This window comes from Mycteria americana, chromosome 7, assembly GCF_035582795.1.
Source record: "Mycteria americana isolate JAX WOST 10 ecotype Jacksonville Zoo and Gardens chromosome 7, USCA_MyAme_1.0, whole genome shotgun sequence".
NCBI lineage: Eukaryota > Metazoa > Chordata > Aves > Ciconiiformes > Ciconiidae > Mycteria > Mycteria americana.
The window spans coordinates 576,242-600,955 of NC_134371.1; the positions used below are offsets into that span (position 1 = coordinate 576,242).

Here is a 24,714-nt window from a genome sequence, read left to right on the forward strand (position 1 = left end):
CTTTACTATTTCCTGTAGCTAGCTATTCCTTGCCCTTGTGAAATTTTCTCCAAGGATTATCATCATCATTTATAGAGGATCTACGCCACATACAATCCCAGCTGCTTCACCTCCCTACAGCCTTCATACTAACCTGAACCCCCCAGAACTCCTGCCGACCTCACTGGTATCTGCGGCGTAAACAGTAGTGCTGTATCATACGTTGCGTTATTGCCCATCTTGGGCCATATGACTTTCCCTCGGCTATTTAATCCACCATTGTTGTGACTAATTTAAAAACTCCTAGACACATCCACATGCTGCCTGTTAAAATTAAACTTAACTTGCCAAAGCAGCATCGCCTTCTCTGCTCAAATACAGAGTTCCATTCTTTTATCAAATTATACTTGGTTGCCTTGCAGAACAAGGAGTCGTAGTTCCTGGGCTAATGGCAGGTTTAAGGTCTAATGCCTCATGTCCCATGCCAAAAATACACTTTTCATGGACATAGACATTTCTTAGATTGAAATACAAAGTTTTAACATTGCAATTTGGTATTAAGATGATATTACTCATTTTTAGAGATCTCGTACTGTGTACATTAAATTTCCTCTCTGCAGTGAAGAGGGTGCAGGAAACAAAGGATTGCATGTTGGAGAGAATTTGTTTGGGAAGGAGTTTGGGGGATTGCCTTTATTCCCTCTTCAAAGTCAGGGCTGGACAGAAAAGATGAATTCTAAGAATGTAGATTTGATCAGAGGGCTAAGAGATGGCAGTAAACAGAAGATAAAGAACATGCTTTATCCTCCAGTGGGTACCTGGTAGAAGCTGCTCCAGGAAGTGTTGCCTGACAGAACTCACGTCATATCAGGAGCAAAAACTCCTGTATACCAGGAGGAAATCCAAGAATTACAAATGGAGTTCAGATGGGAACTCAAAATCATGAAGGAGGAAAAAGGATGCTGCACAGACAGTTCATCACCTCCTAACATAGGCAGAATGAAGAAACTCTAGAAGGCAGACTTTAAAGAATATGAGGACAGGAAATAGTAAGGGATGAGCTAGTACCAAGAGAAACAGAATCGAAAATAAGGTTCATACTAGCATCAAATGAAGTAGGCAGAAGACAAAGTGCCAAGGAAGATGAGAAGAAAAGCAAGTCTTGGCACACTGTACGCGCACAGGCATGGAAACCAAGGATGTTACACACATAAGGAGAATTCGCAAGGCACCGCAGAACAGAATGCTTTACTGAAGGCAGAACAAATGGGGTATAACCTAAGGTTCAGGACTCGAAAGAGACTACCCAGTGTGTGTGGCGACAGACGAAGGGACAGTCCTCTACTCAGAGTACCCCCAGAAAAGCTGGGGTTTGTTACTCGGCAGGACATAAACTGTGGGACATGGACCTGGGGCTAACCCCACTGGTTGTCTTCTACGTTTGGTCAAACACCACCACCAGACTCCCACTGAATTATAGCAGAGCATCTTCACCAGGCTGGCGAAAATGATGGCAATGCTCAAAGAAACGGAGACTTGGGTGATCATCAGAATTCTTTCCTCCCTGAGATGAAATGAGAAGGTGTGGCAGGATAATGAAGACAGAAAGTTCAAGGACGGAGGCTCTGACCGCTTGAAATATCTGATTAATGGAAGACGCTAATGACATGAACAGACACTTACCCAAACACCTCTTGCAGAATTTTTCTGGAATTGGGGCTAGCACGATTGATAAGAACTTCAAATTAAAGTTGAAAAAAAAAAAGTGGAAAGGCTTTTGCCAAAGACTCGTGTAATTAGCATGCCTGATTTTAAAGGATAAATTTACCAAGGTGGCTCATGCCAGATTAACTCAAAACTATGTTCTAACTCAAAACTCTGTTCTAACATAAATGAGTTCTTACATTGTTCATGCAGTAGGTTTAATCTCTGTTGAAGCTAGAGAAGTATTTGGTATGATATCATATTGGAAAATATTACTGAAAACAGATACAGAAGAGATGGATTAGCATGCAAAATTGCAAAATAAATCATAACTTGGCTCAACTGTTGCATTTACAGGGAACAGTTGAACTGAAGGGAAGCTAGTAGTGGGGATCTTCCATTTAGAACTGGTCTTTAAAGCACTTTGTGACCTTACACAAAAAGCCAGGATGGGTTAATGGTACAGTTGCAAGGTGTGACTGTCAAACCGGGACCAGATTATCACACAGGAACACCCTAATGACATTGGTGGCTGGAATAACAGAAATTAAATATAATAAAAAGTTGACTTGCATATCACATCAGGGATTTATGAGAGGTGAGCACCTGAAGACACCACAGGTGGGCTCCTTATGGTTTGGCTATGAACCACCAGTACGATGTAGCTGTGGGAAAATGACCAACAAGAGGACCTAGGAGGAGCACAGCGGAAACAGAGACAGCGACGAGCCAGTGCTACGACGCGATACCAGCAGCGCCTCATCGGCAAGCCTGTCCGCAGTCCTGCTCTCTTGTAAGAGCGATTGATTCCAACTGCAAAGCACGCGGAGCAGGGCTGTGCGAATGGCCATGGGAAAGACGGCTCTGAATGAGGAGAAATAACCAGAAATTGGTTACCTTTACGAACATAAAAGTGGCTAGAAATCGGCTGTAAATAAATGTAGCCTGGAAAATGTGATTATTTTGATAATTAGAGGAGTGAGTTTCTGAAATCACTTCCTATCGTGTCGGGGCAATCGTCACCCAGCAGGAGGGATAAACAGCTTAAACACTGTCGCCCGTCGCTCGACGAGTTTACGGCCCTGATGCTCCATTAACGGCTCTCCGGGAGCAACTGCGCACCAGAACCGTAACGCACAAAGACAAAAGAGACGGCTCTGCCCCAGGCCCCCACCGGCGCCCGCCCGCGCTCCCCAGGGGACGCCCGCTCTCCTCAGGCCGCGGCTGCGTGGCGGCGCGCGAGGGGCGCTACGCACGCGCCCAACCGCCAACACTGGCTCGCGCGCCCGGGAGGGACCAAGCGGAGCGGGGACGGGGGGGCGGGGGGGGGGGGGAGTTGGCGGGCGGTGGCACATTCCAAACAGCCACCGCAGGCTCCGCTTCCCTCCCCCGCCCCCTGCGCCCCCCCCCCGCCAGCTCCGGCGGGGCGTGACGTCATCGCGCCGTAGCGTCGGGGGGCGTGGCCGGCGCCCTTCCCAGGGTGCAGCGCAGGAGAAGTTGAGCCCCATCTTGGGCGAAGGGAGCCGCAGTCGGAGCCCGCGCTCCCGGGGCCGGCGCAGCGCAGCGGGGCCGCCCGCGCCCGCCCGCCCGCGGAAGGGCCGCCTCTCCTCCTCGCCCTCCTCGCCGCCGCCGCCGCGCCGGCCCTCCGCCCCGGGGGGGGGGGGGGCGGTGCCCGCGGGGCTCGCCCGCGGGCTGGTTCCGAGCAGGATGCGCCTGGCGCTGGTCTCCAGGTAGAGCGCGGAGACAGGGCGCGGGGGGGGAGACGGGGCCGCCTGGGCCTCGCCCGGCCGCCGCGGGGCCCCTCGCGCGGGGCGGGCCGCGGGCCTGCTTCTGCGGCCGCCGCGCCCGCCCGGGGCCCGCGCCGCGCCGAAGCCGGCAGGAAGCCGCGGGGCGCTCGGCCGGCCCCGCCGCGCTCGGAGCGAGGGCTGCGGCGGGGAGGGGGAGGCCCGCGTCCCGGCCGCGGGAGGAGGGCTGCGGACGGGGAGGAAGAGGAGGAGCCCCGCCGCCCCCCGCGCGGCCCGCGGCCCGCCAGCGAGAGCGCCGCGGCCCGCCCGCCCGCCGCAGGAAGCAGCCGGAGGATGTGCGGTAGCGCCGGGGGCCCGGCCGGCACGCCGTGACAGCCCGCCCCGGCACCGCGCTCGCCTCGCCCCGGCTGGCGGAGCCCCTCCCCGCGGAGGAAACATGTCCAAGATGCCGGCCAAGAAGAAGAGCTGCTTCCAGATCACCAGCGTGACCACGGCCCAGGTGGCCAGCAGCATCACCGAGGACACCGAGAGCCTGGACGACCCGGATGAGTCCCGCACCGAGGACGTGTCTTCCGAAATCTTTGATGTTTCCCGAGCCACCGACTATGGCCCCGAGGATGTCTGTGAGCGGAGCTCCTCCGAGGAGACTCTCAACAACGTGGGTGAGGCCGAAACTCCTGGCAGCGTCTCTCCCAACCTCCTTTTGGATGGGCAGCTGGCTGTGGCTGCTGGTGGGGTGGCTGCAGCTCCGCCAGCTGTGGCCCCCAATGGGGGTGCTGTGCCCAAGAGCTCCGCTGTGCCCCTGCCAGCTGCTGCCCCTGGAACTGCCGTGGCGGGAGGCAGCGGTGCTCAGACCGCCTTGCCCTCCACGGGGCCTTCTGCATCTGCTGCTCCTGGGACGATGTCTCAGACAGTGGCTGCTGCGTGCAGCTCGCGCTTCAGGGTGATCAAGCTGGACCACGGTACAGGGGAGCCCTACAGGCGAGGACGATGGACGTGTATGGAGTATTATGACCGGGACTCAGATGGTGGTGGTGTCCTGGGCAGGACTGGAGATTGCATTCGGCACAGCAGCACCTTCGAGCAGGCTGCTCAGGAGAGGGACAGTGGCCTCGGTGCCACAGGAGGTTCTGTTGTGGTCTCGGCTGTGCCAGTGTCGGCCCATGGCCCCGATTCTATAGCTGACAGTTCCCTGACTGCTGTGTCACAGCTGCTCCAGACAGAGAAAATGAACCAGTCCTCTCTACAGCAACCTAATTTTGTCATTGGGCAACAACAGCAGCCGCAGCAACCCATAGGTGGGGCCATGCCTCAAAGTACTGCTCAGCCTATGTTTTCTGGGGCTTCGGTAGCAAATCAGCAAATGATGGTGCCACAGCAATCGCAGCCGCAGGTAAATACGCAGGGTGTTGCGCAGGCTGGACCCAACGGGAAAGGCATGGCACCTCCAAATGTGACAATAGGGCAGCCAAGCATTCCTGTGGCACAGCAGCAGGTGCAGCAGGCAAACATACCAGTGACTCAGCCTCAACAATTTGCTTATTCTCAGTCCCAGATTCCACCAGTGCATCTACTGCCGACGCAACCTTCTGGTCAGACTGAATACATGCAGCACATGACAATTATGCAGTCTCAAGGAGCTATTCAGCAGGCTACTACGGGCTCTGTTCCAAGTACTGTGGCTTCCAGCCTTCCTGTGGGGCAGGTGACCGGCCAAAATCCCTCACCTGTGGGAGCGCCAGCGATGGGGGTGTCAGCGCAGCCTGGCGAAGCAGTCGGACAGGGATCAGGATTAATGCCGAGTGGCCAGACGCAAGCTAGTCAGACTGCCATTCCGCAACCAGGAGGTGTGGTGCAGCAAGGCATTGGACATACAGGGGTTGTGCAACAGAAATCTGTGACTCAGCATCAAATGGGTGGAAGCAGTCAAGTGTCTGGAATGCCTGGTGCGCCCCATGCCGTGGTCTCTGGAGTTCAGAACGTGCCTGCGGTTGTGCCCGGTACAAGTGTGCCTAGTGTGTCTACCACCACTTCTGTTACTATGCCAAATGTCCCTGTTACGCTGGTCCAGTCCCAGCTGACTAGCCACACTTCTGTCAGCAGAAGTACTGGCGTTGTCCAGCCACAGCACGTCGGACACTCGTTAATGCAAGGCACGCCTACTGTACCTGCAAATCTGCCACAGTCAAACCTCGGACAGTTTCAGACTCAAGCTCAATCCTTAGCAGGCCAGATTGATGATACTAGAAGAAAATCGGAACCCCTACCTCAGCCGCCACTTTCTCTTACAGCTGAAAATAAACCTCTTGTGAAGCCTCCCATTCCAGACACTCTAGCAAATCCTCTTCAGTTACCTGCAAGTACTCCTATGAACAGTCTTGCCAGCTCTATGTTTGGCATATCTATTCCTGTTGATGGTGATGAAGACAGGTATGAATTATTTTATAACGCTATAAAAATACCTTTTTGTAAGGGACACACCCCCCACCCCCCCCCAACTTTCAAGTTATTGTCAAGTGGTTTTTGTAAGTTTGTATTTTCGGAAAGTGGTACTAAAATTTACTGGGGCTACTTTTTTTTTTTTTAAGAGTACAAAATACAGCAAAGTGTTTAGGCAAGTAGTGAGCTGTACTTGTTCTTCTTAGGCTGTGAGTGTGATTACTTTTCTCTCAAAACGGGGCAGAAAGTAGCCTGAAAGCTGCTTAATGCACAAATAATGTGACCTCCTCTAAGACTGAAAACTGCCCTTCTGCACCTAACTACTCGGTATGTGAGGAAGTCTGTTCTGTCCTTTCCCCTGAATGCATTGTAAAAAACACTGGAATGACAGCCAGGTTGAAATGGGTTTATCAACACCATGGTATTGCAGTGTTGTTAAAAATAGAAGTGTAGTGCTACCTTAGGGCCATCAGGTGAGGTATATTGGAAAACTTAAAGGCTTATAACACAGGTTCTTGATTTTTATCCTGCTGTTGAATTTGCACTGTATAGTATCAGTTAGTAAGGAAGGTACTTGCATCTGGATATGAATTGGTATGCGCTAACATAGTGAAAGCTCTACAGATAATGGTCTTTTGCATTGAATAAAAAGGATGCCACTTACTTGAGCAAAGTTGTAGACACAGTAGAAAGTACAACCTTACAAGTTTTATTTATAGGAAAGCCATTTGGAACTACTAGTTGTAACAGAGGTGTGTAGTATGAGCAGACTCATCAAAGGACCTCAGAGAGGAAGCGTGTCTGTGACTTACTCCCATAGGCTTGTGACACTACCCTGAAGGGTAGCGTGATGGCTAAAACTGATCTTAATTGACTTCTTTGAGAGAAGACTTTCAGGGAAAGCAGTGTTTGAGCACTGAATTAATGTCATTAACGTTTACTGTCGGGATTACTACAATTTGGAGGAATAAAGTACATGTGGGTTATACCTATTTGTATTTTTTTTTTTGAGGAATAAAGTACATGTGGGTTATACCTATTTGTATTTTTAAAAATAGGAGTAACACCATTATGAGAAGGTCTGATGTGCTGAATTTTTCTGTAAGCCTTTCCTCACCTTGGGAGAATACCAGACTTTAAGATAACACAGTCAGTGTTGCTCAGAGTGCCTTTTAGTAAAGCTGCTGCCTATGTGGGATTAGGGTGTAGTAGATGGAGAAGGTACCTCAAAGATAAATTGGTGTTTGGAGAGTTAAATCTGCAGTAACGCAGGCCTTGTGCTCACTGGAGCTTTGGCTAACGCTGCGTTTGAGATAGTAACTCTGCTAATGCCTTTATGCAAGCAAAAGCCGTGCTATAGAGAGTTGTGCTAGTTCTGGTTAAAGTGGTAAAGAACTTAAAAGTTAAACAGTTAAAATTTTCTAGCAGTTGTGCCTACCTTAAGAGGATTGCTGACCCAGCTGACAAACTCTTCTTTGTGCAAATAAGGTTAGATTTCAAGCTGGTAGGGTTTGTTTTTTTTTTTCATAGCTCAGTATATTATCAGAAGATGATTTATCTTGTGTTTAATCATTCTGATGATTAAGAAGTCAGAAAGAAAGGAATGTATTTTGCATTCGTTTTGCATAGCTTCTAATACTTAATATTTATATAAATTGTAGTAACAGACATGATTATCTGTGACAAATTAATCACTTTATATAATGATAAGGAAAAACTTGTCCTACTTATTCAAACCTTTAGGCTGTTAACTTTGTGTTGCACACTAGTAAGGCAGTTCTTGGTACTCTTACCCTGAACAGTGATTTTTAAAGTTGTTTCTGTACTTTTGTCTTTGAACTTGAGCCACCTTGCAGTGTTGCTTCACACATTGCTTGTTTCTAAATAAACTTTTTCAGAAACTTGGCTGTGAGAACTACGAGTAAGAAATAGGAATGGACTCTAAATGCAGAGCGCTCTTTTTTTATGTGCCACATTATGATGTTCAGTAGAGAAACTAACTTGTGGTTATCTGAAAAGAAATGCGTACTTCTCGGTTGTCCACTTCTGCAGTGGGTGATAAAACCTTGTAATTTGCTGAAGTGGTACGCTAAGCAAGGAGCTTTATGGTATGTGAGAGTCTCTCCCAGCTTGGAATAGCTTTTTTTAGTAGTGATACTGATAAGCAAGGAAAGCTTACTTTAAGCAGGCCTAGACTTCATACAAAGTAGGAGATACAGAGCTAGTAGATCTAAGTTTATTCTTTGCTCCCCTCAAACAGTATCCTGACTTCCACTGGTTTCAGACAGAGAAAGGAGAAAATAAAAACCTAGCAGCTTGTTAAGGATGTTTTACCACTTTGTTTTTATTTGCTTTACTGACTGGGAAGGCTTTATTATAAAACTGTCTCCTGCTTGTCTGCTGTTCTCTTCTTGCTCCTGCTTTTTGCCTTTTTCCAGCCAGTTAAATTACGCCACTCCTCCCATGCGGTTATGCCCAGCTGCTTTATCTACTGAAATCGGTGGTGAAAGAGTTAATGAAGACCTTCAAGTGTCATCAATAGGCTGAGGGTTGACACTGATAAAACTAATGGGGCACAAAGGGAGTTCACACATCATGAGTCACTGTTTCAGGCTGCGTGCAGGTTCAGGAAGTTAACGCTTGGTTTTGTTTAGAGAGTTTGCTTTGTGATCCTAAGAGCTAGAAACTTGTGGAAAGCATTTTCCTCTTTTATCTTAATATGTGTAATATACCCGGGGGTGTGTGTGTGTGTGAATGTGTTGGCAGGTGTCTACATTTCTTCTGACACCTTCAATTATATTTAAATATTTGTATGTACTTGAAACTTGTGTAGATTATTCTCTTATAGTCATCTTCTAAAATAGTGATTCATCAAGGAATACTGTATGGCTCTGAATATCCTGGCTTGATCCAGTAAGTCATTCACCATTCTGAATGTGAAGAGGAACTGTTTTAAAGGTAAAATAGTTTAGGATGGGAATTCTTTGAAAACAGAATGTGAGAAATACAGTAAGTACAAGACAAAGAGGTCTGAGAAAAAAAGCTGATCAGTTCCCATCTTTCTGCAGAAACTTCTTTGTATTATTCTTGTCTTATGGTCTGCTGTTTTAAATCAAACTACATCTAAGATAAAGGTGGAGGTGTAAGGTTATGTAGCCTGATATATAGGCAGATGATATAGAACTATGTATCTGTAGATGTAGAACTGACTTTTTTGCAAGACATTGCCTGAAAACCTTTAACTTCCTGTTCTGATAGTCCAGTACACCTTTACAGTAGTCTAGGCAAAACTGGTTTCTTGCATTGATGTGATGAATAATGAAGAATCAATTAATCAAGAAATCTTATGGCGGGGGGGGGGGAAGGGAAAAGAGGGTGGGTAGGTGGTCCAAAAGAATTAAAAAGAAAAAAGCTTTTGGCATGTCACAAGCTTCCTTTAAAAAGCAAAGCTGTTTTTTTCACTTGATGTGTCTACATTGCTAAGCTCTTAAAAAGAGAAATATGTTCTGTGGAAGTTATGAAAGATCTACAGCATAACATAGTTTTATTTTCTTTTCCTCTCTAAATGTGGCTACGAGTAGAATAAACTGCAACAGTATTCAAGGATGGAGGAAATTGTACTCTTATTGAGGCAGACGTGAATATTGCAATCCACTTTGAATTTGGAGTCTGACAAATACTATAAAAACACAAGTAGAACTGGATCTCAGGATTGCCCTGACTCTTCATTTGCTGGACCCTAGCAGCAGTACTAATTACTGTGGATGCAGGGCAGTCAGAGTATCTGAGAGGATTTCAGGATGAGTGTTTGTCCGTTTCTCCACTCACCTTTATGCCCATGTATACACGAATTTGTAGTTGACAAGCATAATATTCCAGCTGGCTTAATAACCTTAATAACTTTATTTTGGCTCTTGGGGGAAAAGAAATATGTTGCCTCTGTTAAAAGAATGTGACTGAGAGCTTGTTCAAACCTCCTGCATGTTTGGCAGACTTTTGGGGCAAAATATTACTAGGCATGTTGGAAAAGGAGCAGAGTATAGATCATTTTCCAGAGATAGCTGACCAGCTTGAACTGTGCAGGCTGTATTCCAGGAACGCTAATGAATGGCTGCAATTGTGAACTGTCAACTACAGCAGCTAAACTGTTGAAAACCTGATTGTGCAGACCTCTTCACAGCATATATCTGCTCAGCTAAATCACGTATTCGTATAGTGTACTAACTGTTGATAAAACTGAGCTCTTGAGACCATGTTCATAATATCAGGACAAAACTGGGCATGGGCATTAATGTAGCTTTGATGAGGGTTTCCGTATGTATTGCCCTAGATGCATATTTTATTGTACTCCTAAAGAAAAAAGAAAGTATTCTGCAAATACGTACCAGTAAGCAATACTTGAATTGCATTATTATTGAATACTGCCCCTTTCTTCACTTTGCTCGTAAACTTACTAGAGATTTGAGCTCTACTGCAGCTGCAGGCTTGAATGTTTTCAGCTCTCCTCCTGAAGGATTGTGTTTACGAGTGTTTGTAGAAGCAGGTGAGAATGAAGCATGGACAGACATGCTCCAGTCATGAGTGCCTTCAGTTCGACAGCCAGAACTACAGCATTTGAAAAACAGTTGAGATAGGACTTCTGAGGTGAACATTACAGTTGGTGATATCGAACGATGGTTAATGCAAACCATCCTAGTTAGGTGTGTTCGGTTTTTGCTGTACTTTCTGTAACAAATTACATAAGGTAACTCCAGCACCACACCAGTTTCTAGGTTATGGAAAACCTATCCTGCCATGCATTCAGTTTTTGAGTGTTACAAGATATCTAAACAGAAGAATGGGGTTGCTCAATTGACAGTGCTGTTTCCCAGTTTAAACATTCAAATGTCGTCATTAAGGAGGAGTCAATGCATTCTTAAAATTAATGAGCTATAAGTGTTTCAGATGAGAGAGTTATTAAAAGGAGGAAAGGGGGAAAATACTTGGAAGAAATTCACAAAGTGAAATGGTTCAGTTTGTTTTAAAGACTGTAGGGTACCAGCTCTGACATAAATGGTTCTCTGTGCCTTGTACTCCTAAGTATTCTGCTCAGCTGCTGTGGGTTAATTTTTTTTCTGCTCCCCTATAGAAGAGTGCAAGTGTTCCACAGTCAGCTTATTTCTGAATGCTGTCTTGTATGGTAGAAATAACAGCATATGTTTCATGGAAGCTTTTTTTAAACTTCTTGTTAAAAGCTGAATATTCAAGTATTTTGGTTTTTGGAGCAGGTAGGACAACCAAACTGCTGTCAGACTACTGAAGAGCTGAAATTTCTCTCAGGCTGTGCATTTTTACAGGAGGTGCTGATAATCTTATGACTTCAGGTGATGCTATAGTAAAAAGGAATTGTTCCCTGTAACTGTAGTGGATATTTGAATATCGGCCTGTTGCATGTTGAGGCTATATATTAAACTTTCAGTTTTAAAGCTGGTGATTAGCAGCTTCTGTTGCTCATGGAAAATGCAAACCTTGTTTGTACTTTCTCTGTGTCAGCAAAGATTCCATAAGAAACTTCTGTGAGACTCCTCCTGCTAAAGTACAACTGGTTTAGTTCTAGTAGATAAATCTAGATTGTCAGCCACAGGTGTCTGCTTTTATTCCTATATTTGACAAAGTGTAAAGATAGAAGTATTTATAGTAACTGCTAAAGCTACTGTCTTCTGAGAAGGTTCTCGAGACATAAAAGGTCACTTGAAGTGCAGTGTAAGGTTGTATCTTCATTCCTCTTCTTGAAAATTCCTCTATCTTTAAACTTCACGCTTTATAAATACAAATGTGTACGGAGTGCTAGTAAATTCTTTGCATTATGGGATAATCTATTTTTACTCATGCAGGGCAGGTGAGTTACTCAGCCACATGAAGGACATCTGGATGCTTCTCTTTTTTTGTCATGCAAAATAAAATTATTCCAAGAGGGTTTTTGTATATAGCTATTCTCCCTTTGAAGCGAGGAGTAATGCATTTGTATCATGACAGCCTGCTTGAATGCTTTTAGCAGTGCAGAGAGAAGGTAGAAGTATTAATTAGTACTGTAGAGAGGTGTCAGCTGTCTGTCACAATGGCAACTGGCATGTTTGTCAAGCACTTGTTAAAGATTACAAACTGAAATAGGGATCTATGTCAATAGCAGAAACTAATCACAGAATCACAGAACGGTTGAGGTTGGAAGGGTCCTGTGGAGGTCATCTGGTCCAACCCCCTGCTCAAGCAGGGTCGCCCAGAGCCGGTTGCCCAGGACCATGCCCTGATGGCTTCTGAATACCCCCAAGGATGGAGACCACCACCTCCCTGGGCAGCCTGTGCCAGCGCTCGGTCGCCCTCACAGTGGCAAAGTGTTTCCCGATGTTGAGAGGGAACCTCCTGTGTGTCAGTTTGTGCCCATCGCCCCTGGTCCTGTCACGGGGCACCACTGGAAAGAGCCTGGCTCCGTCCTCTTTGCACCCTCCCTGCAGGCGTTTGTGCACATTGATGGGATCCCCCTGAGCCTGCTCTTCCCCGGGCTGAACAGTCCCAGCTCTCTCAGCCTTTCCTCGTAGGAGAGATGCTTTCTCGTGCCTCCATCGTCCTTGCGGCCCTTTGTTGGACTCCCTCCAGTATGTCCGTGTCTCTCTTGTACTGGACAAGCGCAGCTGGGGACACGGTCCTCCAGGTGTGGCCTCACCAGTGCTGAGCAGAGGGGAAGGATCCCCTCCCTCGACCTGCTGGCAGTGCTTTGCCTGATGCAGCCCAGGATACCTCCTTTGCAGCAAGGACACAGTCCTGACCCTTTTATTTCTGGGAGGGGATGAGTGTGGTATGTGTGTGAGGTGGCAATGGAGAAGCATAGAATGGATAAGAAATGAGATACTGGTTTCAGTGAAGTATCTGAAGATTTTGTATTTGTCTAGAGCGAGTTTAACTTGTCTGGTTTACTGGAGGATGGAGTGATCAAAAATGAGGGTTAAAAAACCCCTGCTTGCTTCTCTGTCGAGTTATTTCAGATATTTTTGTAGGGGTGTAGATGACCACTCCTGAGAATGTCTCCTATGTAGAACACTGTTTGGTGGGTGCAAGGACCATAAATACCTTGACCAACCCTACAAATGCCTTTTTAAAAATACTGTTTCTTTAAGCCAAGCATAAGCTCTCATACTGACAGTGCTTTAGTTAGAACTTCAGCTGAGTGCAGACTGGCGTGAAACTTGAAGAATTGTAAAGAACTTGTAAATGGTGTGGAAAGGCAGACAAATACATTTATAATATACTATGTAATAAACCATGCCGTACATGGTCTGGGTTCTCATGTGTTTCTTAAAAGCTAAGTATTTAATTTAAAATGTTTGCTAACAGATACTTTCTTGACCAATGTCATAAGTAAGGACAGGTGGGATTTGACTGAGTCTGCTTGAATCTATTTTCTCCACTTGCTTTTTTCCCACAGATAATGAAATACTTTGTTGTCAGAAAAACAGGAACCACTTGTATTTATAGATAACTGAAATATCTGAAACTGCTGTACTGCACCTTAGTGGAGGGGAAAAAAAAATCTCATTTTGGGGCTGTTTTCTTTGAAGATGAATCCTCAAGCCAGCTGTTCCACTATGCAAGGCCGCTTTCACCAATAATCACAAACAGCTTTCCCTTTCATCAATAGATTTGAGGAAATCTAGCTTTGTGGGCAGAGCAGGCGGTAGGAGCCTAATCCTCTACAGTAACAGGTTCATACATATTAATAAATGCCTTTTTCTTTACCAGCCAAGTTGTGTAAAAGTCAATATTTTTAAGAGTTTTGACATCTCTTCCAGATTTTTGTATGTATAATGCAATACTAGCAAATGTGGATTTTTTAATTCAGAAACATGGAATTTCTGTTGGTTTTTACTACCTCCTTTCATCCAGCCTATTAGGGTCTGCTTTTTAAATGCATTCCAAGCTTGCTCCCTTGAATGGGATAATTTACAGAAGAATAATATGGCATAGTGACGTTAACTGGCCAATTACAGTAGATGCTGAAGGACTCTGTCCTTTCAATAAGTTTTTTTTTTTTACGCTTGTCTCAATTCATGCAAACATGGATAATATTGATGGGCCTTTCTGTGGCTTTTCTTGAAAGCTTCTTAATAGTGGCAAGAATCCCTGATGGGGTCAAGCAAAGACTTTCTGCATTGCCATTACGTTTATCAACTTCTAATCTATAGTTGTTTCTCTTTGAAGATGTGATCTGCTGCATTGTTTTTCTTGAAGCTAAGCTGTGCATCACGTGCACTACATTGGCTTGTGTCCCCCCTACAAGAACTGAAGGTTAACTTTGCCCAGTGAGAAGACAAGTCGTTAGTATGAGAAATCTTACACTCGTTACGTGTTATGATTTGAGAACAGAATCACTCAGATTAGTCCTTACGCAGTCTGTAAGATTATGTAATTAAAATTCAGCCTGACAACCACGACAGCCTTCACAAAAAAGCCTAGCTTTATTAGCACATAGTGTTTTAATAAGCGTATCTGTGACAATGCTGTCTGCAGGGAGGAAGAGCACGAAGAGTGTCGATTACCTGGCTGGAACAGAAGTACTAGTCAGGAGTGAACTAAGAGTGCACCAAGTCTGGCTTTGTTTGGAAAGTGGGAAGATGGGATGTAGAGGATGGAAAAGATCATCGGCAAGTCCTGAACGGCCTTAAAGCTGTTACAATTACAGGATTGTCTACTATACAGGACTCCTGAGGTTTGGGGACCAGTTTCTGGGACCCGAGAGAATTGGACCCTGGAGTTTTGAATTGCAGCTGTTGAAATCAGAAAGAAGTAAGAAGAAATTTAGAAGATGAGCACTTGCATTGTTCTTTCCATGATTAATATCAAATAGTCATATCAGAATTTACTATTTGAACTCTTCAGCAAAGCTCCTTCAGAAATACTGAATGATTATTACCTAACACAGTTACTGACTGCTATTATTCATTTATGTCCTAAGGCAAAGTTCCACCATTTTACTGATCCAAGGCTCTATGAACAGGAAGCATGATGTCCTACTGGCCTCATTAATTTTTGCCAACATAGGTAACCTTTAACTCTTTACAGGACCTTAGACTCATGCTTTCAAAGAATGTAATAAAATCAAGGGAAATGTTGTATCATTTTTCATGTTCCTATGCTCTGCTGATTTAGTGGCTACCAGAGACTTGAAAGGCAGAAACTACACAGTGATGTGAGTCAGAGAAGGCTTTAAATTACTAGTAGCAAAACTTGGTAGACTTAAGTGAATAACTAGGTGCAGCTCTACCTGAAACATCTAGGCTGGTTAGTTTCTGTAAAACAAATCTTTTTGAAACGCCTGTGCTAATGAATGTTTTGTAGTAGCTGTTCTCTGGAGTATATAGTAGAAGAAACTATCCTGATTTTACAGCTAGGAACTTTGTCTTTGCAGAAGACTTGTTGATACTAAATTATTGTAACCTGTTAAGTGAGTTTGAATTTAATATTGTGTCAAAATGCTTCTGGTTTTTTAGACCACATTTTCATGATAAATAGTCAAATCCTTTGGGGAAAAAAAAATAAAACTTGCTGTTATTTTTATCAGATAACAATAAGTATAGAAGTGAAGCTAGATCACCTGTTGTCTCACAAATCAGTATCACCTCAGGTCTGTCAGATCAGTAAAGATATGAAATGGCATAGTGCATCTGCTCTAATTTGGTACAAGACTGTTAAAGGCTTTGAGTGAGTTTTAAAATGCAGTGGTGAATCAAGTATGAAAGTGTTCTCTGCAACTATTCAGTGGTGGGGCAAGAGAAGAAATTGTTGGCATCTCTCCTGTACGACTGAGGAGAATACTGATTGTCCTCCGGCAAGGGCATGTGGCGATACCAGTGACTGTGCTTTGTTCAGGGTGGGCTGGAACATTGGAGAAGCTTCCAGCTGTTGCTCACTAAATACTCAGATTATTCACTACATCCCTCTGGTCTGACCATTATTAATGTTGATCTAACCTGCTCTGTCTGTGCTGCATTCTCATTACCATTTGTTGTAAAAGCAGTTCTATTCTTTTCTCTGGCATTCATAGGGACTAAAAAATGTTACCGGTGTCTTTTTTAGAGCCAAGCCCCCAGAGCAGGGGACAGCTGCTGCCAGCATCTCAACAGAGCAAGCAAGTGATCAGTGAAATGCCTCTGCCGGACTTTCTTACCCTGCGCACTTGAGACAGTCATCTCTCGTTCACTTCTCCTTGTAGTCAGCACAGAAGATTATTTTCCAAAATCCTCTTTTGAGAGCAAGGCAAAGAAAGTATGGGGTACTGTTCTGATCCTATGGCAAGGAGGATGCAACTCTGGTAGCAAAGTCTAGTTCTTTCTCTTCTGATACCTGAAATCCAAACATCAGGAGTTTGAGATGCAGCTCGTTGAAATGGAGCTGCTGCTGTCAAACTTTCCTGTCTTATTCCAGGTAATGTGTGCTTCTTTAGTTCTCTTAGTAAAGTTACCTGAAGGTGATTTTCATCATTTCTGAAAGTGTTGGGAGGGATTGTGTAGTTTGTTTGAAAGCAGCTGAAACTGAGTGCTGGTGCTACTGGCACTGTCTTGCTAATGATTGTGGATACATCTCAGTGTTCTTTCATCTCCTTCCTCTTGAATTCAGTTACAGAACTGCTGTTAAGCATGTCCTAGTTTGGTGATTTTTAGCACTTAAATTTGTATATCTCTTGATTTTCCGGTGGAGATCAGTTCCATGCAGTATGCTTTCTCTGCACTGTTATGGTATTTTCATTTAGAAGTAGCCTGTGAACCCCTTAAAGTCCATCATGGTGGTTGAGAGCCACTGTCCCAAAAACTGTCATGCAGGCTGCTAATTGAGTCAGCCTTTCCTGTCATCTGTAGCTAGAATGCGCCTAAAACTGAATGCAACAGCATCTAGTTCTTGCTGGTTTTTCAGGGTATGTATTTCAAGTATAATGCTTTAAGGAGCTACGTGAACAGAATATGTAATTAAACAGAAAACTTAAGAGCTTTAATCTTGAGATTTTTTTTTTTCCTGAATTCCTCATTGACTTCCTCACACTTAGTCTTTGTCAATACTCTCCTTCAAAGCTTTGTACTCCAGTTAACTCTGTTTTGTAGGTGGAGTTTTATGAAATAAAGCTGATTCAAAGTTGCAGTTGCTTTAAATAGAAGGAGATATAAATAAAAATGTGAAATGTCTTTTAAAAGAAGAGGGATGGAGAAGGAATTCTGTTACTAGTGTAAACATAATCTCAAAATGCCATAAACTTTACTGGGAGTTTCCTGATAAGCTATGGTCAAGTGATTGGAAAACCCCTGGGTCAGATCCTAAATAAACCATGCCAGGTGTTTGGGTTTGGAGACCAACTGTAGTCAGTCTTCATTGCAGGTCATAGCTGGTAACCTAGTTCAACATGGCTTTTTACTGGTGATCAGCAAGACGTAACTAAAAACTAGCTTGCGTTTGAAATGCTTCTGGGTAATAATACATCCAATCTTTTATAAACTTTAGAAACTAAGGAGAGATTAATTTGTTGTCCTTTAGTGTACGTCAGATTGGGCAGTTGATGACTCTACCTTCCTTTTTTTTTTGATGTCTTGATTCCTTGTTGATCATCATAATAAAAACACATCTATATATGCTGATAGTTCTTTTAAGTAAGCTCAGACTGTGTGCTTACCCTCAGGTCTCTTGATTGTTAAATAATAATTCTGATGTTGCATAAAGGCTAAATACTTTTATTTGCTGACTTCATCTTTACACTATTTTTGAGTCACTTCTTTCTCAAAGTGTTAGTTCACTTTTGGCACTGTAGAAATAATGTAGATGTACAAAGTAACATACTAGCATCTTTTCTTTGATAAATATGGCTGAAGAACAGAGTTTTATTTACAGGCATACTGTCAGGCTCCTACAGCTTTCTGTGCAAAGAATAGGAAGCTAGAAGCTTGCTGTTGAATTCCCAGTCCTAGTGACGCGTCACTGTATAATTTAATGACCTTACTTCTAAGACTAGGAACACCAGAATAATGGATGTTTTACTGATACGTTCTAATCTCAAACTTGGTGCTTCAGTATGAGCTTTGTCTGCAACTAAGAAGAATTTTGTTTTAGAATGGTCAGTTCTCACTTTCCACCAAAAAGACGTGAACTGTATGGTTGAACAGAAAGGCTGTTTGATTTCAAAGTATAAACTAGCTTCTTTCTTTGCTTATTTCTTTTCTATTTCATAGTTAAATTTGGTTCCTATAGGAGTTGATCCTATTCAGAGGCAGAACTTCTGCTTTAAAGTGCTTGCTAGCGAGAACTGTGAAAGATGGGCCTATATGGGCTGATCTGGAGACTTAAGAGCCTGAAATCTTTTGGAGCAATAATGGCTTGATCTCTTCTAGAATGATAAGTATGGGAATCCCACCACTTCTGTAAGAAGTCTTTTCCTTGCTGTTTGTGTGGAAAACAGTTCTGATGTGTACTTCAAACTTTATTTGCTGCAATTAAACCCTGTGATGTTTGTGCTGTGCTTATACCTAACAGGTATAAGAACAAGTTTTCTTCTCCTTTGTAGATACTTTAAACTATGTGAAGTCTGTAACTGTCTCTTTCATCTCTTTTAAATGCTTAATTTTCTTACTTAGTGATTCTGATTATTGGAAGAAAAAATTGGAATATGAGACATCTTCTAGTGGTCTTACCTGGACTTCAGTAGGCTTACATCCTTCTGGAGAGTTGGTATCCAAAACTGGCCATAAAATCTAAGTTCAGGGCTCAGAAAGGCCAAATAAAACAAGACTTCAGTTAGTATGTGTACATCCTGTGTAAGAGGAGTATTGCAAGTTTGACGCCTTTGCAAGATTTTTATTTTTTAACTTCTCTTTATATTCTCTTCTGTGGAATTGCAGTCAGCTACTCACTCCATGTTTTGTACTTGTGCAGCTGATTATTGCTACCAGAACATAATACTTCATGCTTATCCTTATTGAATTGCATCCTTTTTATTTCAGACCATTGCTCCAATTGGGCAAGATCTTCCTGAATTCTATTCCTGCTGTCCAGAGTGCTTGCAGATCATCTGCAGGTATAAAGATAGTCTGTACTCCACTGTCCAAGTCATGGATTAAAGTATCCTATATCACACTCGGAGGAGACCCCTGGAGAGCTCTGTTTGATGCATCCTTCCACTCTTCCACTGAACCATTGGAGAGCCACGTGTACAGAGTAGTTATCAATGGTGGACCCGCTTTGTATAAGCAGTGTTCTTACTTACAAAAATGTCATGCGAGATGGCGTTAAAAGCTCTACTGATTTTATAATGTGATCACATCTTCTGTGTTTTTTCCATATGAGGCCTGTTAATTTTTCTCAGAAGGAATTTTTGTCTGACATAAGCTTCTGAAAAGGCCATCCATGTTGGCTTGCTGCTGTCTAGGTGATAATAAATAGGTGGTTCTGCTTTGCTTTGGTTTTCCTCTGAAGTATTGAGCACGGGTTGTCTGACCTGTTGTTTTCATGTTCTTCAAAGACAGGTGCTTAGGCCTGTTTAATCTTCTGAATCACTGCTGTTCTCAAAGTTAATGAAAATAATAGTCAGTGATATTGAGAGAGAGAACTGTCTGAGGTGCTCTAGCATGAATTTTTTTATTCTGCCACTTGGGGGAAAAAAAGTGTGGTATTCTTCACGTGTTCCTCCTCTTGTTGCCCTTAATTGCTGATGTTGGTCAGTACTTTGAAGATTGAAACATAGCTTCAGCTATGACATGAACAACGATGTTGCTATTCCTCCTTCAAAGGTAGTAGCTGGAAAAAAGGCATCTGTTCAGCAGCCTCTCTATGCCAAGCTGATACCCAGCACTTCCAAAGCCAGTATCGTTATTTAAACTAAAAGGCATTTATTTGTATACTTGAAAATTTTCCAGCTTTCATGGGCATGGTTTCTAGCAAAGCAGAGCTCTCTAGAATAAAGTTTGTGTTCAACATATGCTTGTCCTGATTAATGGCAGTGGGAGGATACTCTTTCGAATATGAGGTGAGACTTTGGATGTGGTTTAGACTTCCCTTTTGAAGGGACAACGTGAAGTTTCAAGTATTCAGAGAACTGAATAAATTCGCATCCTTTAAATTTAGATCAAACTTGTGGTGCATGAAAACTGTTGTTAGAAACCATAGCGTTGGAGTGTGTTGTCAATATTGACGTTTGTGAGCTTTTAAAGGAAGTAAGTATGGTGTGTGTTGTAGGACTTCTTTATGGAGACATGTCAGCATTTTTTACCAGGTGAGATACAGTTTGAATGTTTAAACGTGCTAAGCTAGTTGTCTGTCATAGTCTCTGGGACTGGAACCAAGCCTCTCTGTCAAGAATACCTGTTCTCCTCTCTCACCAGAGGCGGAGGAAGAGAAGTGCCTGGTGTACCTCCTGTGGAAGAGGAGGTGGGCTCTCATTCTCTGGTTCAGCGTCAGGGACATCCCCTTTCTGGGTGGCTGTTGGCTCCACTGTGTCACTCTGCCAACAACTGGGACTGAGTCTTGACCTCTCGGACCCAGCTGTCTGCCGGGGAGGGAACCTGAGGAATCTGCTTTTCTGATCCAGGCTGTCCCTACATTCAGCTGAGGCAGTGTCAGAAGGACTTCTGGTGTTTCAGCTGTGACACAGCAGCAGCAGGCTAGATCATACTACCTCTGCAAGCTATTTTCTCAATTGTTTCTGCAAAATGAAAGGAGTTTTTAGTAACTTTCTAACCTTTTACTGTTTGTGGTTAAAAATAGATGCCTCAACAGTCTGAAATGCAATCGTATTAGTTCAGACCTGCACATTAAGCATCATTCATGTTACCTCTGTGGATTTGCTTTTCCTGTTTAGGTAGCGCACATCCCAGCCTCCCCCCCCACCCCAAGTTAACATCTTGCTAAAATATAGCTGTGGAGCAGAAAATGTTCTCTTAGTTGTCTGAAGTAATGCAAAAGCAATTTCAACAGCAGGGGATACAAATGAGAATTTAATGAGAAAAAACTTTTTCATACCTTTCCAGATACTTGCTTAAGAACAGTACAAGAATCTATAGCATGTAGGGTATAAGTATAAAAATAGACCATGTGAAATACATACCATGTGGTTGTAAACCACAACTTTTTATACCTAACAATAGCAACAGGGTTTTATATGCTGCAAGTAAATTTATCTTGGAAGTTAAGTGACTTTCTATTTACAGTCACTTTCTGAGGAAGAGACTTTTTACATACTCCTCACAGACAACTGAATTAGAAAGAAGAGCTTGGGCCTTGTTCTTCCCTCCAACAAAGGAATGCTCTCTTGATCTGCAGATGCCAATTGCTTTCCATATGTTAAGTCCCTGTATCACTCAAATGTCCTTTAGCTATTGTGTTGCTCTTCCTATAATTAGTTGTATTTAGTTGTCACTCAAGTGTGCAGTACTTCTTATGAAAACATAAATATCATGTTTTTATGTTGGTACTACTTACCAGCTTGATCAAGCAACTTCTGTAGCAGGTTTTAAGCTAAATTCCAGACTCACATGGAAATTTTTTTTTTAACGGGCAGAGTGGTGAAGGTGGGAGAAGGAGTGATAAATGCTTCAAACAAGCGATTTGTGATCATTGCTGATGCACAAATAGTGTTATCCTTGCGAGGTTTTTGGTATACATCTGCCATGGAAATCAAATTACTTCAGATAGTGGTTTTTTATGGTGCTGCTTCTGTGCTTTTTTTTTGTCTTGTTTTGTTCTATGATTTCAGCTATACAGTAATTGTACTTAAGTGGAAGTAATTAAATGACTTGACAGTTGTTATAAGAAGTATTCTTGCCATAAACTTAGAAAAGGGATGGGCACCTGTGCTTCTAATGTTGGTATAAACTTCTAATTTTAAAACTGGCTTTAAAAGGAATTTGAACTAATACTAGCTTTTCTGAAGATTTTTCAGCTAAGCTGTTGCATTCTCCTCGAGGGCTGGTATAGCTATACCCATGCAAGGATGAACTGCAGTATTGATAAAAGGAGTTTCTAAGCTTAGGTATAATGCTCTGATACAGCCACTAGCAGTAGAGAATTTTGACTTTGTGCTTCATCCAGTATCTTGTAAACAGTCAGTGTTCAGATGAGACTTTGGAGAATTAAGATCTTCAAATTAGACTCTTGGTATAGTTGCTATCTATGGGGCAAATGCGTGCTGAGCAAGGAGGATGAGGCCATCTGAGGGGTTTGGCACCGGTGATGGAGTTTGTGCCGAAGTGTCTGGTTTTCAGCCAGATTACTGGAGCCTGTGCTGAAGGCTTGTGAGCCCCAGGGTGGTGGCTAGAGCACTCCGATTTACTGCTTGGCAAAGCACCTCCAAACAGCAGCTGCTCTATTTATTGCACATCAAGAAGGGGAAGCATGAGGATGACTGACAACTGCTTACAAAGTTAGTGATAAGATTCCGCTTTTCAATTTTAACTTGATCTGGTTTTCAGTTGTCACTTATTCTGTCGTCGCTTGCATGTGGCATATTTAGCTGTGACTTCTGGGTCCTCTTGGAGAACTCGTGTGTTTTGAATATAAAGTAGTGTGCTAAGTAGAATAGAAATACTGGGTACTGTTTGCAGAGACATTTTGTGAAATATGAAAAATGTGAAAGGTATCTTTTGAATTTAGGTATGTATAGCATTAGAGTGGTATACAGCTTACCTATATGAGATTGTGCACACGACGTGAGATGTTTCATTAATGGCTTTCCAGTTGTCTTTTTACAGTAGCAACTTGAAATAGCATGAAAATCCACGGGGCTCGAGGATTACTTTTTGTTTTTGAATCAGTGTGTCCTTACTGGAAACCTATAGAAACACTAAGGCCTTTCAGTCATTAAACTATTCTTTAGGCATTCTGTGAAGTCTGTAAACTTCTGGACATAAATTTAACCTGTCTGGACAGCTAATTTACTTGTAATGCAGGTTGAATAAGAGAGTATTTTTACTACGTACCCATTTTCAATATGTCTGTTTGATTCTTGGATCTCATAGGAATCCGTCAACTGCATTCTACCAAGCGTTCCATTTCAACAAGTTACGCGAGTCAAAGACCTTCTGGGATAGGTATGAATGCTTAAGTATGGAATGCATACGTGCTGAGGTATGCATGAACAGCTTCGCTCTATGCAAGTTTCTCGTCATTTTTGTTTGCACAGAACTGCTGCCTGTGTTTAGAACTTCATATGGGACTTCTGCAGCCCGAAGGTCTGAAAGCACTCATGGGAGTGAAGTATTCGTACTGAAACTTAATAAGTCTAAAATATATGACATTACTTTTTTCTTCCTCCTTCCATTATGCATGTATCATACATAATGTGTAAGCTGAAAGAGTTTAATGCTACTCAGCTACTAGCTGACCTGCACTAAAATATTTACAGCTTCCTTTTCCAAAAAAAAGGATACTTTTTGGCATTGTGGCTATTGAGTCCTATATCGGGAAACAAGTTGTAAAAATGTTATATTTAAACACAGTTTTGGCAAAGTTAAAATCTTTCGGTCTCAAAACCAGGAAAGGAAGCTTTCTGGCTTGCTTTCATTCTGCTTAAGTAAAGCTAGATGGGGAACAAACGTGAACTGTGACAAGATACAAGGCCGAAATAAACCTACTAAGTTAGCATTGAACTCATGGCGAGAAACTGCAATGAAGTGCAACAAAGTCATATCTCTTACAGATATGACTTGTCAGAGATGCATTACTAATTCATCAGTAGCTGCAAACTGTTTCTTTCCTGCACTTTAATGGTTTTGAAGGGGGGGTGGTTGTCAGCATTAAGTTGAAGTCCTAGTGATTATGGGGCTTCATGCCTTGTGATGCTCTGGCTTGTCACAATACTTCGGCTTAGCAAGCTCTCTAGAAGCTATTGAAGTATTGATAACAATTTCATCATTGTACTGGCTGTATTTGACTTGAGAGGCTTTTCAACTTGCAAAGCTTAACTGAATCCTTTAAAGTTTGCTTGGCAAGAGTTTGTATATCGTACAATGCTGATGGTTAAAAGTAATGCTAATACATTCTGCTTTTTTTTTTTGCTGAAGTGCTAGCATTAGACTTAAGTTTCAAAAGCACATCTTCCTTTTCTAGCGGAAGCTTGTACAAATTTGCATTTTTGCTTTAAGCTCTGGATGATGCCACTTTCCTGTATTTATGGGACAGAGTTGGTATTTAGGTTCCAAGGACTTCATTATTTAACTGAAATAAACTTCAGGGCCTTGAATACAAATTTGCTAGTTAGACCAAAAGCTCCCTTTAAGGTCTAGCCTTCATCTGTTTCTCTATTTTCATGTCTCTTAACTTGAAATAATTCTTAAGATGAGGAAGCTGATTCAAAAAACCCTAAAATCAGGTAATTAATGATTAAGATTGAGGCTTATGTACAGTGTCTGAAGCAAGTGCTGGAAGAATGGGATATAGAAAAACATTAAATTCAGGTAGAAGAATGTAAACGGCTTCCTTTAAAAATAATTTTGCATCTTTGCTGTTGAACACTTTGTGGTAAAAACAAGTGTTTGTAAAAACATAGAAGCAAATTCATTGTATTGATGCGAGTTTTAAACTTCTTATCTGTTCAAATTCCAAAGTCTTTGACCGGGTTTAGCAGGTTTTGCATTTATAATGCAGTTACTAGATTTTCTTAAGATCACATTATGTAGTTTTGCTTTACTAAATTACTGAAACTGAAAAGCTTTCAACAATAAACTTCCAGTGAAAACCTAATGGAGGGAACTTCAAGGGCATAGCCAGTAAAGCCAGTTCTGGGGAGCACTTCACAGGGCCGGGGTATGGTGGAGCTCAGTTGTGCGGCTCTGCCAGCGATGTGTGT

The 24,714-nt window shown here is 42.9% G+C and overlaps 1 protein-coding gene across 4 annotated transcripts in view; it reads left to right on the forward strand.

Moving 5' to 3' along the window:
* Positions 1 to 3,527: 3,527 nt before the first annotated feature.
* TSC22D2 (TSC22 domain family member 2) overlaps positions 3,528 to 24,714 on the forward strand; it is a 31,112-nt gene continuing 9,925 nt past the window's right edge. Inside the window, exons 1-3 of one of the 4 annotated variants that reach the window (XM_075506707.1) lie at positions 3,528 to 5,858; positions 18,878 to 18,951; positions 22,886 to 22,957. In XM_075506707.1, the coding sequence (XP_075362822.1) occupies positions 3,865 to 5,858; positions 18,878 to 18,951; positions 22,886 to 22,957 (2,140 nt within the window). In that variant the 5' untranslated portion in view covers positions 3,528 to 3,864. The remainder of the gene's footprint in view (positions 5,859 to 18,877; positions 18,952 to 22,885; positions 22,958 to 24,714) is intronic. The other 3 variants (XM_075506708.1, XM_075506705.1, XM_075506706.1) reach the window with 3 other exon arrangements.